Raw genomic sequence first — 15,564 nt, forward strand, 5'->3', positions numbered from 1 at the left:
GTTTCAGTTGTATTAAATTTCTCCCTCCGATACTGTGTGGAGGTATTTTAAAGTCTCTTTGGGGTTAGGGCACACATTCTGTCATTTGGTTTCTGACTTGAGATTAAACAAGTCAGAAACGCAGTCATCGGCAAACCGTGGGTCAGTGGAACTGCCAAGGGACGGGAAGGGACCAGGCCTGACTCACGGAGGATGCTGCCGCATCTCTCGTCCCGAACGTGGCCCAACCCCTAGTCCTCCGCGCAGAAGTCCCCGGCGGCTCTCCGGCATCTGGAGCCGCGCAAATCGGAGCGGCGGGGCGCGCGGCGCTGATTGGCAGAGCGGGCGCCGCGGTCCAGGAAACGGCTCGAGTTTCAGCGGGGGCGTGACCCGCCGAGAGGGGGCGGCGGCGGCTGCAGCGGCGCTGGCGAGGCGGCGGCGGAGAGCGCGGCACAGAGCGCGGCGGAGAGCCGAGCGAGCGAGCGGGCGGGCGGCGGGTGCGGAGCGAGCCAGCGAGCGAGCGAGCGCGCGCGGCAGCCACAAAGCTGGGGAGCCGCGAGGTCTGCGCGCGGCGACTTCTCTCCAGGCTGGCGGGGCCCGGGCGCCCCGAGGCCGCGGCTTTCCTGCGCGCTCTGAGCGTTCGCAAGTTGCGAGCAAAGTTTGGTGGAGGAAAAGCCAAGCCTGAGTCCTTTCTTCTTCTCGCTCCTCAAATCCGTGGGCAGCCCGCGGGCGTCATGCCCGCTCTCCTCCGCAGCCTGGGGCTCTCGTGAAGCCTCGGAGTCTCGGCGCCGGCGAGGACCCCAGAACCACTTTTTCCTTTTTGGAGTTTGCCCGGAGCTTGTCGCTGGCTCTATTGTGACCCACGCCGGGCGCAGGGGCAGAACCGATCGCCGAGGAGCGTTGCCATTCAAGGTAATCGCCGTACCGGGTGCCTCGGAGAGTCCCGCCAGAGGGGAGACTGAGCGCAGTGGACGCCCGGGACGCCGGGTGCAGCGTCTCCCGAGCCGAAGGCTCGGGGGACTGGCACTGGAAGCTGCTCCCTGTCCTTCCCTCTTTAGCTGCATGAATGATGGGGGAAGCTGGGTGCGTGCTGACCGCTGGGTTTTGGGAAGTTCTACCCCTACCACCCCCGTCCAGATGCTGACATTTGCCCCTGCCTTGGTTCCCCCCTCCCTGTCAAACTCCCGCGGGCTCAGCCCCGCCGGCCGGGCGCGGTCCTCCGACCCCAGAGCCCTCGGATGAGCGGCAGGGCTCCCTCCCTGGTGGCACAGACCCGCAGGTCTGGGGCTCAGAAGGGCATCTTTGGGGCCCCTTACTCCAGCGCCCGGGAAACGCCCGCCCTGTCCCATCTAGGCCCAGGCGGGGAATATTTCTTCTGGAGGGAATCACTGGAGTTGGGCGGGCGACATCGCCGTACCGTTGGCGATGCTCTCGGGGTGGCACCTTTGCAGGCGGGGGCTGCTTCGGCTCCACGACTTCAGTGCCGAGCGCCCCGCGCCCGCAGCGCGCCTGGGGCTAGGGGGCGAACTGGACCGACTTTTTCGAGTTCGCTGCCTGCTGCCGCTCAGAGATGTCGAAAGCGCAGGCGAGTTGTAACTTGCACGCTCATTCTTTCAGCGACCGGGCTGCGCTGGGGAATCCGCCGAGGGCCCCGCGAGACGCAGGCAGGGACTCTCCCATCCCGAGGGCTGGATGAAGGGGTCCGGCGCGGGGGCTACGAGGCTACACGGTCCCCTCGCAGCCCGCTCCCTTGCAAACTCTTCTCCGGGCCTTCCTTCTTCTTGCGCGATTCAATGAAACCTGCCCTTAAAGGCAAACCTGCTTTCATACTCGGGGCACCCATTCTGCGTTTGGTGTGCAACGCTACCAACATTTAAAACCCTATTGTCCCCTTGGTCCCAAATCCCTGTAAATCTTCCTCTCCCTTCGACTCATTTTCATCTGAAAAGCCTGTTTAGTTGAATAGAAAAGCAATCAGGCGCCCCTCTCCCTTTCCCTGGAATGTCAATTAAAATGCAGATTTCTTTGAGCTCTTTAGCGCCCAGAGAAGGAGGGAAAAACAGGATATTCCAGGCAAACAAATGAAAGAAATGCTACAATGAAACCGAGTTGGTGGTGGTGAAGAGCTGCGGCCAGTTCGCATGGGCTTGCCTGCGTTAGCAGAGGGCTGACTGCAGTTCTGGGTGCGCCTCTATTTTATATGTGTATTTCTTGAGATTTCAGTCTGTTGAGGACCCCCCCCCCCCTGCCCATTAGACCCCTTNCCATCTGGTTGGGAACCCCCCCCCCCCCCCCCCCGCCCATTAGACCCCTTGATTGCTCCCTCTCCTGCTCAGCCCTGGGGAGAAGGGCAGCCCCAGGGAGGCCTTGAGCCATGAGATAGATGTGTGCCCTGGGGGGACCTGGGCGCCTACCCCGTTCCGGACCCCATCGCACTGCTGACTTTCCTGGTGTGGGATCTACCAAGAACAAAGCGCAGGAGAGCTCTGCATGGGCAAGTGTTCCAGTGGACAGACAGATACCTGCTTAGAGCTGGAAGCTGATGAAGGCGGGCACTGTGTCGGCTTGCCTTTTGGGAGCGGTGGGGGACTTTGGGAATGCTCCGGTACATTGAGGAGCCCAGGATGGACCCGGCATGGGGACCACTGCCCACTCAGGCTCTTTCCATTGCCACTTTGCCTGCCTCCGGGGGCAGCCTTGTGCCGAGGTGAACGTGGACCAGGGGAGCGGGTGGTCATGAAGAGCCATCCATCACTGGGAGGATGACAACTCCTCCCACGGCCGGGCTGAGAAGAGAGTTCCCTTTCAAGGGGAAAAATAAACACGCTGGGGCTTTCACTGAGGCGCAGACTCCAGGAAGGATTATGGTATTGAAGGCAGGAAGCCGGGATTGTGGCCGCCAGCGGCATGCTGGGCCTGTGTTCCCAACACTGAGCCCCGGGACCTAATTATCCCATCTAGGAGGTCCTTCCGTGCTTTCGTCCACTCCAGTGAGGAGTCGTGCAGACCTGCCACCTTAGGCCTCCGCCTTCCGGAGGTTTGGAGAGGGGCCTGCCGTGGGGCCTGGACCTGGAAATGGCTGTAATTCCAGTTTCTGGTGCAGTCTGATGGGATGAATGAATGGCTTGAGGTGGAGCCCAGGCCGCTGTCCACCTTCATCTGCTGAGAGCAGAGAGGGCTCCTCGGGGCCGGGACTGGTGGGTGGGTCAGGGCTGGGGCAGCTGCCTGGGCTGAAATCTGCTAGGAGTTCAGATCGGGGGTGTAGTTGTCAGGGGCAGAAAATTCCCATGCATTCTGGAAATGCTCAGTAAATCAATGAGAACGTTTGTGTACTTACCTCCCACATGTGTGTAGAAATAGATGCGGAATGATCTTTTGAGGCTTTTAACTTTTAAGAGGAAAGAAAAGTTGGGAGGAAAACAAAACACCCCAGCTGTCTGAAAACACAGGGCACGGACACACACACACACAGACACTTTTGCTGGGAAGCGCACCATCTCCCGTGTGCTGGATTTGAAGCAGAGGGTTCTTTTCCCCCTGGAAATGGTGCGGCACCCTCTTCCTCCTCACCCATTTTAACCTCTAGTTGTGGCTAAAAGCAGTGGTTTCTCTTACGAAGCTTTGGGGAGGCTCGGGCAGTGTCGAAATCCTCTGTCATAATTCAAAACATCAAGCTGGCTTGCAAAAAGCACGGGTTTAGGAGGTTTTCATATTAAAGGTCTCATTCCCCCCCCCNCCCCCCCCCCCCCCCGCCAGTCTTATAAAATGTGGTTCATTCACAGCGTTCCCAGAACCCAATTGTTTTCATCAAATTTGCTAAAGTCTGTGCGTTTCGGCTCTACCCTGAGTAACTGATACTGAACAAATGTAAAAGTTCTTTGAATATTTTAAGCTTGGAAAATTCTCTTTGCCTTTGGATTGCATGGGTGAACAGAAGGCTAGGACGTTGAGCGCCCCCTTGTAAAATTTCTACTCTGAGATTTTAGCCAATAGGTCAGCCTATTGTAAGTCTCGGGCCCAATCGCGTACTCCGACAGCCATTTGCATAGCATCCTCATTAATAACTCCCCGCCTTATTTGTCAGAGCTCGTCTAGGTTGCGTTTTTAACCCGCTCTGTGTAGGTTGAAGACACTGGGCCCGGGCTGCCATCCGTCACAGTGGAAGGGGGTTTCAGGCTTCAAATCTCTGTTTAGATCAGTTCCTTTCAATGCACTGCAGTTCAGTGCATTCCCCATAAGTGGCCGCTTGGTGAAAGACTGCAGACTGTTTCTGCGTTTGAAAATGAATCTTGACAAGTGTAAACTGGTGGGAATTTCTGGTAGCTTTCCTGGGATTCTTTATATTTTGCTGTCCTCCTTTCTTTTTGTACTCCAGGGCGGGTGGCGTACTCTCCTCAGCTCCAGCCCCGCAGAAATAAGTCTGTAAGCAGCCTCCCCACCCCGGGGTTTATCCTTCTAAAGCCACTCGGCCTAAGAGAAGTTAATGAGGCTGGTTATGCCAACCTGAGCATTGTTAACTTGCTTCTCTAGTTGCCCTCGAAGCTAAGGTCACGTGGCTCCTGCTTTCGGAGGGCTGCGAAGGCCATGTGGGAGAGGGGAGAGGACACTCTGCCTAACTGACGGGGCCGCATGGATCTGTGTCTTGTGTCCTCTGTCCTGTAGCTTCGCTTTGCTTCCTACCTCTATTCCTAAACAGTATGCTTTTACCAAGATGAGCCTCCCACGTTCCGTGGGCCTGCGTGGGGGAAACGCCTGGGCCTCGGAGGTGCGGAGGGAAGGCATTCGCAGATAACGGAGGAGCCGGTTTGAGCCCACTTGGGTTTGATGAACGGGCATTGGGGAGGCTCGCACTGACTCGCCGCATCTCTTTCCTCTAGAGGCTGCAGCAGAAGCCGCAGCCAGACCATCAGCGGCAGCGGCAGCACCGTGGTCCCTGAGCCCACCACAGGCTGAAGGCGTTGCTGGCAGTCCATGCTTGCAGGGGAAGTGTGCAGATGGGATTAACGTCCACATGGAGATATGGAAGAGGACGGGGCATTGGCACCGTAACCATGGTCAGCTGGGGCCGCTTCGTCTGCCTGGTTGTGGTCACCATGGCAACGTTGTCCCTGGCCCGGCCCTCCAGTTTAGTTAAGGATACCACATTAGAGCCGGAAGGTAAGTTATTTAATGTCACTCTGCAAGTACCATGTTGGTTTTGGGATTTGTCTGGGGGAAGTGGCACTTAGTTAGGTCAAGGCCTGGTTTAGAATCGGCTGCCCTCGCATTGCAAATGAGTCTTCTCAGAGCGTGGGAGAGGGGTTGCTCCCCCCGCCCCCCATGTCAGAAGTTAGGAGAGGAGGTTATTGATGTCAGACTGCAGGCAGAGGGTTGAGTTTGGTGTTTCCTCGGGGTGCGCATTTCTCTGTGCTGGGAGAGGGAGGCCAGCAGTTCGCCTTTCTCCAGTGCCGAGGAGGGCATGGGTGTGAGCAGGGCCAGCTGGAGCGCCCTGCGGTGTGGTAGGGACCTCACCGAAGGAAGAGCCTTGCTTGTGACGTGAAAAATTGCTATTCCCAACCGGAGGAGCCACTGAGGGACATGGCCAACATCTGAAGTGCCGACGTTTTCATTTCATTGTCTTCCGGACAAAAACAAGCTTTTGAAGTTCAGCCCAGAGATACTTGATGTGTTAGGTGTTTTTTTCTTTCGAGGGGGCCTTGTGATTCATCACACTTAAGCAATACGTCATAGAGCGGCAAATTCTATTTTAGGTAAATATAACAGCAAGCGTGCCTGGGTGTCTCCCACACCTGCGAGAACTTCCTGATCCAGCAGGGCACGCGTTGGGTGGATCCGAGCTGGGAATTTAATTTGGAAGGCCTAAGGGCAGCAGTGAGCACAGATTGAGGCCGAATCATTCAGCCGGGGAGATGGGACCCTCTCTCCCAGGTCCTTTCATGCCGACGGTAGCCGAGCCTCTGCTCGGTGCAGTGTGGAAATCTGTCATCAGCAGAGAATATCGGTAGCTGAGTTATTTTTCGAGTGGTAATCCGAGACTAAAACGGCAGATCTCAGCACTCATCGCCACTTAATGAACCTGAGCGCTGAGAGCCCACCTGGTGCCTGCCTCGTCCCGGGCGCCCGCCCGTAGTCCTCAGTGCTCTGGGGTCAGCCCAGCTGTTCTGGGAGCGCACCCTGGGAGGTAAGCTGGAAGAGGACGAGAGAGCCCGTGGCTGCGGCAGGTGAGGGTCCTGAGTGAGCCCCGCCCCCGCCCCGCGAGCCCGTCCTGAATCCTGTGGAAGGATAGGACAGATCCTTTTCCGAACACGGAGGCACTTAACTGCCCGAAGTGGTCAAGTGATCGCGAGGGAGACCAGCTCCCTTCCTCCAGCACGGAGGCAGGGAGGCTTTGTGACGGACGGGTGTGGTGACATCTCAGCGGCTTCTGCGTCTCCAGGAAGTGGATCTGGTAAGAGGTGGTGGCCGAGGCGCTGTTGCGACACCCACGGGACTGTCTCCTCGTGACATTTGCTGTGACACAGGCACGGATGCGATCAGCAGCAGTGATGCATTTTCCAAGGGCTTGAGAGGTTCCCGGTTTCTGAACGTTGTGCCTGCACTTCTTTAATTTCGCTGATAATTAAAATGGATGTTTCCCTAATTGCTGGCTTTCCCTTGAGCGCGTCTCGGTGCACAGGGAGGCCGCTGCACCGGGTCTCCAACAGCACGAGCCCAGCAGCGGCCGGGGTTAGGAAAGAACTGTCATTTCTCATTTAGACTTTTAGGGCAGCATTATTGGGAGTGGATTTCAACGGGAAGTGTAAAATGGTCCTGAAGGACTGCTTTTATCGTATTTAATTATTGAAGAGAGTTTAAAGGGTACGTGTGCATGCAGGAAGAAGGGGGGGAGGCAGAGAGGGGAGAAACGGTGGGCAGGGACGGTTCTTTGTGTCCAGCAACGTACGGTTGACAGCAGGTCTTCCCTACCTGGGACCCGAGGATGCCTCGGGGGTTGGAAAGGCCCATGAGTTCCCTGAAATTGTAGGTAATTTTTTGCAGATGTTCCTCCGTGCATTTTCCCAGGTTCACAGGTTCTATGACATTCGCATCAGGGTTGGAGAAGTTAAAAAAAAGAAGAAAAGGTTTTGTGGGAATAAACCCTGCAAAGAGGTGGCTTTGGAAAAGCATACAAACTCCTGGACCTCAGTTTCTCTCTCTGTTACCTGAGGGTTTGATCAGGTGATCTTTAGGGTCCATTTATGGGTGGTACAGGCAGAAGCCATCTGACTACCTTCCTCAAGAGGTCGCTGGGGTGGAAAGAGCAGTGAGCCCAGGGCCAGGTATCCAGTAAGCCCTTGGGGACACGTTTTCATCATTTTCCCTAGGGAGCTCCCTGTCTGCGGCCACAACTCGAGTTGCTGCGTGATAAAGGAGGCCCTCCCTGGGTCCAGGAGGCCGTGTTTGCTTCCTACAGGGTCTGCACTTGGCTGGTCTGCTAGCCCAGATTGGCAACAGCCCACAGGAGCCCCGAGACGAGTTTTTCAAGTTCTTCAATCGCAGGAGTTGTGCTTTGGTGTCAGAGGTGATTAGGAAGGAAATCAGTTTTAATGAGTAAAGAGTGAGGAACAACTGGAAGCAGGCTGCCAGAGGTCCTTCCAGTTTAGGCTGTGGTCATGCTGAGTCTGGGGGACAGTGGGGGAAGAAGGGGGGACACTGATACCCCGTCCATTTGTGCCTTCCTTGGTACTGTAACAGTAGCTTTGGTCAACAATACCTTGAACCTTGACCTTGCACTGCACAAGGCCTCGTCTTGGGAGACTTGGTGGTTTGTTAATCTGGAAGCTGGGTTTAGATAATACCTATTGGGCTGGACCAGAGAACAATGTGTCCGGAGAAGACAGTGACTGAGTTCCCGGAAGGAGCCCGAGCCCTGCCTTCCTATGATGAGCCCTGTCCTAGTCAGCGTGGCTTCGTATCGTAGTCATATCATGTCACGTATCATCATATCATGTCATCTGTCTTCTGGACACTTTCTGAAAGGGTAACAGTAGGATTGGGCTACTCAACTGTCTGAAGAAAACGGTCTCTAGAAGATTTTAATTGTTAATACTCCAAATTAAAAATGGATATTTTCAATTGGTCATTCACTGTAGGGGACCAGCTGGAGGGCGAAAACTCAGTTATTGAGGCAGTGTAGGGTAGTCCACAAGGCCAAGTACTGTTCCCGTTGATTAACAGTCTAATTATTTAAAGGACAGTCAAGCTTGATTACCCTGGGGAGGAGGCAACTCTTACTTTCCCGTTCTTCCTGACTTTGCCACCTACTCCGGGTTAATTAAGGCACTGTTGACATTAATGACATCTTTGTTTACACCAGCCCAGTAGGAGCCAAAATAAAAGGGCTTTTCCAACCCCAAACCCTTAATTACTTTCCCCACCCTTCACAGAGTGTGATTCTGAAAAGCAACAACCTGGGAAGCAAGTCCTTTGCATGTTGTTGTTGTTTTTAACCAGGTTTTTTTTTTTTTTTTTGCAAGCTTCTATGAGGGGATGCTGTCCTGGACCAACCTGAGTTGGTCCAAAGTTTAACAGCCGAGAGGTTGAGTGAGGGGTGTACGCGGAGTCCCCCCCCCACAAGTCAGATTATTTCAGTGTGGTTTATGTCCTCTGTATGAGTATTGTAAATGCCCTAACATCAGCCATACGCATTTAATTGCAAGTTAAAAGAAAAGAAAAAAGAATATATCCACATACCAAGAGTGAGTGACTTAAAATAATCTTCTGTTTTGTGTTATCTGCATCTTTGTTCCTCAGTGTGAGTGTTAATGTTTAAGAGCTGACTGTAACTGGATAGTTAGCTTAGGAACAAGGGCTTATTCTTGGTCAATTAAACCAAATGCAGGCTTACACAGTTACACACACAATGAGGTACACATTCTTTATTAGTATATAAAGTATTTCACAATTCACGGACAAAGAGCTGTGTTTAATATTACTTCTAGAGCAAAAAATTGGCAAGCCCGGGGAACCAGTATGTGTATACTTTCTGTCCTGGCTCCCTCCGACCTGAATTCCGTGCTGGGTCTGTTTGTTTTTAACCCCTTCAAGCATTGAGCACCTCCTCCCCCACCAGCCCTCCCCCCCGCCCCCCCCCCCACGGCCATACCTGAAGACTTCCCCAGTTTTTCCCCACCCAGTGAAGGGTGAGGATTCCAGTAACCACCACCATCCAATCTGAGATGTTTTCAGTATTAGGCTTAATGAGTAATTAATTGCATGGTCACGAAATAACCGAGGTGGTGTTGAAACAAGACAAGTTTTGTTTAATGTTCACGTTCTCAATAAAACGTATCTAGCAGCCCTCCAGAGCGCAGTCTGTGTGGGTGTTTACTTACCCTGGGGCAGTTGTTAAAGGGCTACCACCCCCTTTTATCAGAGTGTAGCCTTTAAAGGGAAGGGAAGGAAATAGGCCGTGGCGTGCCCGTGTGTCAGACTAAGTAGGAGACGCCGCTGGTGTGCCACGTCGCACAGTCCTGGTTGGGTTCTTAGCAAGGGGACTTACCTTGGTAAGCAGTGAAGCAATTGTGTTTTTGAAAAGGCTTTCGACTGTCCTACAGGTGGCCGTGACCCGGTGGGCTCTGTGTGGCTGTGCGTCAATGTCCGTGGTCTTTATTATTCCTCTTCTCCTTGGAGGATGACTTCGGCCTTAGGTTTGGCGTTGTTTTTATACTTTGGCTACATCCAGGTGGGATGCACCCATGGCTCTGCCCTCCCAGCCTTCCAGGCACTGAAAAGCGTGATGTTGCTACCTGGGTTGTCACACCCTAACCCGCCTCCTTCTCCCTGTCTTGCCTTCTCAGTGTAGTTCCTTTTAACTGATGATGATGGTGTTGAAGGCTATATAGGGCTGAATGTCAAGCCTGATGTATAAAGGGCTGAAAGTTTGGCCTTAGACAAGAACATGGGTTTCTGATCATTGTATCCAAGATGAGCAAAGCCCTAAGGACTCAGCTTTGACCTGAACAGGGGCTCTTGAACTTGAGTTTTCAAAGCTATGTATAATAATTCTTGTTCCATTTGGGGGAAGACGTTTTATCTTCATAGGAAGCCTTAGGCTTGCTGGCGGCCTTAGAGTCTCCACAGACTGGCCACTTTGTCCTGCCTACCCAGGTAAGCATGGCGTGGCCCAGCCAGGTGAAGCGCTGGCCTTGGTGGCTGAGGGAATGTGAGGAAGAGGTAGGGAAGGGAGCCAGGGGTCGAGTTCTTGAAAGAAGTTTGTTCGGGCGAGCTGCTGGGCTCTTCCCGATGATGGCCAGCCTGTCCCGGAGGTGCCTCCATCTGAAATGAACAAAAGTCACTTTTTTAGGGCATGATCGGAAATCTAAAGCGGTAACCACACCAGGGGCATGTGCTGTTTGCAGGCTTCCGCTGGCCTCCACTGACGTTAACGTCAGGATGTCACCCTTTCTGTATTCATGCACAAGGATGGTTGATCCTTGGGACAGACCCCGGCCGTCCTGGAAGAGCCCCTGTCCAGTGAAATGGGCACACTGTCGGTTTTCAGTAATTTTGCTTCGGGGAAAGTTGCCCCAGGACGGCACTTTCCCATGTTGGGTTGTGACCGCGCCCCGCTCTGGACTTGTGCCACTTCCTGTGAAGTGAACATTCGAAACTTCAGATTGGTTTGGACTTGACTGCACCAGGGCGCCAAGCTGCGGCTCACGCTTTCCTTTATTTAACCCCTTGTTTTCCAGCCGAAGAATGGCAAGTCCCAAGTCACGTCCAAATACTGTGCAGTAATGTATAGGATTTGGGGTTACAGTGAGCCCGTTTTGTGAGGGGGTCAGAAGATAGCCTACAAGGGAAAATACTGACAGATTCGAGAATGGCAACAATGGGTGTATTTATTGGTATGATGTATACAACACCTTGCCTTGAAAGAGAGAACTGGAATATATAGCCTAATGGTATAAATGTTTCAAATTCAAAATTACTCAACTCTTTAAAAGACCAAGAACCCCTTATAAAATTAACCTAAATTCTGCATCTGAAGCTTAAAAAAAATATATATATATATATAAATGAATACAGTCATTTTGAGTGGCATGTGATGTGCAGTTTGGGTTCAGGCACTCACAGAAGGAACTTGGCCTTTGGCGCTGGGCCGGTTGCGTTTGCATCTCTCCCCTCTCTCCTGGTGCTGTGACCTTGGACAAGTTAGATAACCTCTCTGAGCCTCCCTTTCTTTATTGGACACGGGGCTGATAATACACCCGTCTTGAAGGGGGAGTATAATGGCTGAATGCAAACAGCAGGTAAAGCGCTGGCCTGTGGAGGGTGCTCTGTAAGTGCTCACTTCCGCTCTCCCCGACCCCCTTTCCTTATCAAGGTACAAACCTGATACAGGAATTAAAACCAGCCTTTCAAAGGTGCTTGCCCTATAGTGTGCAAAGATAAATCTACATTTACATGAATTAAAATAAAAAGAAGCTCTAGGCCCCCGGACGTGTTCAGCCCTTGTTATCATCGTGGGCGTTTGCAAGCCTGGCCTTCCTAAGTGTGGTCATCTTGCTGTTCGCAGTCCACACAGTGCAGGGGTTCGGGGGTGACATTTCTGCCCCCTTCCCTCCCCTGTTGAAGAAAGTCCATTGCAGCTATCCAGTAGTAGTGGGACACATCCTTCTTGAGGATCAGTGTATTTTGGCAAGGGAAGAGTTTTCTGTTGGAGGCTTCCAGCGGGCTCTCATGAGGCCTGGGATTGTTGGGAGTGAGGTGGGCCTAGCGTTCTCCGCTTTGGTGGTGACCGGTGAGGGGTGTCCCATGGCATGCTGCGGTCATCCCTGCTGTTTTTGCCTGGGCTGACTTCCCCTGGTCAGCCTGCTGGCCGTTCCCAGGTGCACAGAGAACTGGGCCTCCAGTCTGCATGGAAGGAAGGCCAAGGAAGTTATTCTAGGACCCACAGTGCTTGGGGGAGGGGCCGCGCAATCATTTAGATGCTGTACCCCTTGGGGGTTTCTTGGGAGGATGAAGCTGATGGCAATGGTAACTCGCTTTACTGTTTGTAACCGTATTTGGCTGTGTATCATGCTCATTTTTTTGCCCAAATTTTGGAGGGAAAAAATAAGGATGTGCCTTACAGATGGGCCCAATGATTACATACCCTGGGTATAAGAATGGGCATAATAATCCCGTGTATAATGTGCACAAAAGCCGTGGGTGCGCGTCATCCACAGCGAACACACGATGTGTTCGTGTGTCAGATGCTGTGTTAGGTACTTTGCCGTGTATCATCTCTAATTTTAATATTCCAGCCGACCACAGGGATTTCGAGTCCTATTTTATTGACGAGTTCACTGAGGCTCTTGGGGATGACATGGCTCCTTGGAGTCCCCATGGTTAGTGAGTGTGGGCCCGGGCCTTTGGGTGAATTTATTGGTGCAACAAAAGTTTCCCATTTGACTCCTCTTTCCTGAGCAGGAGGGTCTTTCGTGGCCCTCTTTCCTAAATCTGTCATTCCCATCCTCCTCCCTCCGAGCACAGCCACCCTGCTCCCCTAAAGATGTTTGAAGAAACATCACAGGCAATCAAAGCAGTCCAGTTATTGCCACTTTGTGGTTCTTCTAGAAGGCTCCGGCCGTGTGCTGCTGACCGGTGAGAAGCCAGCCCTCTCGCTGCCCCGGAGACGGAGGCAGACTGCTCGGAGGCCCTGGTGGTGACCCCGGCTCAGCCACATGGCGGGCTCAGGACAGGAGGGCTGGCCAGGTCTCTGGATGGTGGCCCACAAGCCACCTCTGCAGAACACAGGCGGGTTCACCCCCACTTTTTCCTTGTTCTGGTTGCTTCTGGAGCTTTGCCCTGGGTCCCCCTAAAGTTTAGCCTTTTTGATTGTTCCTTTGATTCCGAGTCAAGCTTTTTCCCTCAGGGGTTCTGATTTGGGTTGGGCTCAGGCCCACGCCCACCTGCACACACACACACACACACACACACACACACGTGCCCTGGGGCTCCTGCAGCCTGGAGCCACAGGGATGACAAGTGCGCGCCTGGCCTTTCTGGTGTCAGAGACTGGGCAAGCAAAAGGAAGGGAAAGAAAATTCCAAAAATGACAGGGCAGAGGGGGCAACACTCACACTTCCTCCAGCCTCGGTGGGGAAGGCCGTCCCTGGGGGAGAAGAGCCCATTTTTAATGCAAACAAAGTTCAGTTCGGTGGTTTAAAAAAAAAAACCCTAAACACTGAGTGGTTCTAACTAGCTGCAGAGGGGGAGGGAGCTGGTTGAGTCCATGGATTTTGCCCCAGATCACTGGCATGGTGAGTGAAGACACCCAGGGGTCACCAGCGTCCGAAGGGGGGGTTGGCGTTTAGGGACGTTGTAGAGCGTTTGGCTGGAAGGGGACAGGGCAGCTTTCCCTCTGAACCTTGCAGTCCTGGTGCGGCGTCAGCTTTCCCGGAGTGGGGCAGGCACCACGCGGTCTTGGGTACAGCGTGCTGTTCAGACCACAGGATGACTCCTGTGGCTTCTTTGAGTTTGTGCCCCCAGGGGAGGTTTTTGAGACCCTCCTTTGGGCCAGTCCTGTGGGGATAGAGCGGCGAGGCAAGAACAGTCTCAGTCCTCTTGAGTGGGGGACACAGGCACATGTCATAGCTGCGGACACGAGGGCCAGTTCCAATCCCAGGCGAAGGTGCTATGGAGGAAGAACATGGCATGTCTCACAGGGGTTCTGGGAACCCCAAGGAGGCCAGTGGGCTGGAGGGGAGGCAGGGGCATCAGAGAAGCCTGAAGAAGTAGGCCAGGCCAGGCCAGCCTTGGGTGGGTGGGGGGTCTGCACCATGTTAAAAATTTTTATGGGTGCTCCCAGGGGGCTGGTCTTCAAGGAGGTGGGCACCCGCCTGAATACTTCAGCAAACTCACTGCGCTGCATCGGCCCCCTAGTCAGCACCAGCCAGGCAAGCCTCTCAGGCTGCCCCTGTGCGCAGTCTGGGAAATGTCACCGCAGTCTGCTGTCAACTTGTTACTGAGAGGCGTCTGCCCTTACAGGTATGCCAACAGAGCAGGTGGTCACGGGCTGCCCACACTTGCAGTGTCCTGTCACCCTGCTCCTTAACGGGCTCTTTCCTGGGGCAGCAGTTTCTTTCCAGGCCAGAGAGGTGGCCTGAGGGCAGGGTGGCCAGGGGACCCGGGTAGACCTGGGCTGGGTAGCGGTTCAGCTCACCTCTTGGAGGCCTTCCTGGGGACCTTCCTCTCTCTGGAGAGAGAGGAGGGTGCCCAGTCCTGGGCTCAGAGTGGCCAGGTATGCCCAGTCCACGGGAAGCTAACCGAGATGCTTGGGAGTCTGGAGGACCCTCTCAGGTCAGATGCCTCTCAGGCTGGTTTTGAAAGGGACCCCACTGAGAGCCAGGGGCCCTTCCAAGTTTGTTTGTTTCTCTGTGCTTTTACCTCTTTGGAGCTTTTGCCTCTTTGCGAAAAGGGGGCCTAGGGCAGGGGAGAAAGGTTAGCCCAGGGGGCCCCTGTCTTAATTTGAAACTTCCTGAATTAAGATGGTTTCAGTCCCCTGGCTCAGGATTCCCCCCTGGGGTGGGGGTGGGGGGTGAGGAATTTTCCTTTTCTCTGCAAATCACCAGAAGAATGGTGATCCCTGTGGCTTCTACCTGCCTTTCTGGGCCCTTCGGGGCAGAGCCTGCTGGGAAGGTGCCTCCTCTGCCTGCCCTCAACGCAGGGACACCTCTCCGAGAGGTCATTCCGACAGCTCGGTAGAGCCCCCTCAGGCCACGCGTCTGCACCGACAGGCTGAGCACGCGGCCAGGCCCACACTCGCCGAGCTGCCGGATCAAACCCATTCACACGAAGAGGGCCATCTGTTCCTCAGCATCCAGATGCTGTCCCTTCATTTGCAAATGGCTGCGATGCGGCTTCGGGCTGTGGGGCCTGTCCCTGTCCCGGGCACATCTGCCGGCTCTGAGTGAGGGTTGGTCCGAGGTCCTGCTGAGAGGAGAAAGGCTGAGCCCTTTCAGTAAACGCGCTGAACAATGTGCCCCAAAGTTCCCCAGATGAAAAAGCAGGAGGCAGCCTTGCCCTCCTGGCGTAACTCTAACCCCCCTCCCCTTTTCTTTTGTCCCTGGGGTTACTCTAAAAGTATTCATGTATTCAGAAAATTCTTACTGAGGAGGGGCTGTTCCATGGGTTGGGGAAAATGTTCAATAGGATTTGGACGTCGGTCTGACCTTTGAGGGGGTACAGGGCAAATGTATCCACCGAGTACACATCACTGATGGACTGTTTGTTTATTTATTAACTTTAGAGAGAGAGAATGAGGAAGCTGGAGGGAGAGACCAATGGATATTGATTTCTTGTTCTACTTTATTTATGCACTCATTGGTTGATTCTTGAATGTGCCCTCGTGGGAGACTGAACCTGCAGCCTTGGCGTTGAGCAACTGGCCAGTGCTATTTATGTCAGTACTGGGGGGTGAGCTGGTCCCAGCAGCGACTTCTAGGAGCCACAGGTGACACTGAGTGTGGAAAGGTCCCTGAGAACTTGCTTCTGGAATGTGGTCACGTTGCCAGTTTGGGGCACGCCACCCGGACAGCAGGCTGAGCGCCCCACATG

The 15,564-nt window shown here is 54.0% G+C and overlaps 1 protein-coding gene across 11 annotated transcripts in view; it reads left to right on the top strand.

The window, feature by feature from the left end:
• Positions 1 to 446: 446 nt before the first annotated feature.
• Positions 447 to 15,564, top strand: part of FGFR2 (fibroblast growth factor receptor 2) — a 98,586-nt gene continuing 83,468 nt past the window's right edge. For 5 of the 11 annotated variants that reach the window (XM_037059617.1, XM_037059619.1, XM_037059624.1 and 2 more), the window contains exons 1-2: positions 448 to 891; positions 4,857 to 5,136. In XM_037059617.1, the coding sequence (XP_036915512.1) occupies positions 4,974 to 5,136 (163 nt within the window). In that variant the 5' untranslated portion in view covers positions 448 to 891; positions 4,857 to 4,973. Of the gene's footprint in view, positions 892 to 4,856; positions 5,137 to 15,564 lie in introns of all 11 variants that reach the window. The other 6 variants (XM_037059618.1, XM_037059620.1, XM_037059621.1 and 3 more) reach the window with 2 other exon arrangements.

The sequence above is a fragment of the Sturnira hondurensis genome, unplaced genomic scaffold (assembly GCF_014824575.4).
Source record: "Sturnira hondurensis isolate 20B ecotype Veracruz unplaced genomic scaffold, ASM1482457v3 Scaffold0011253, whole genome shotgun sequence".
In the NCBI taxonomy this organism is placed as follows: Eukaryota; Metazoa; Chordata; class Mammalia; order Chiroptera; family Phyllostomidae; genus Sturnira; species Sturnira hondurensis.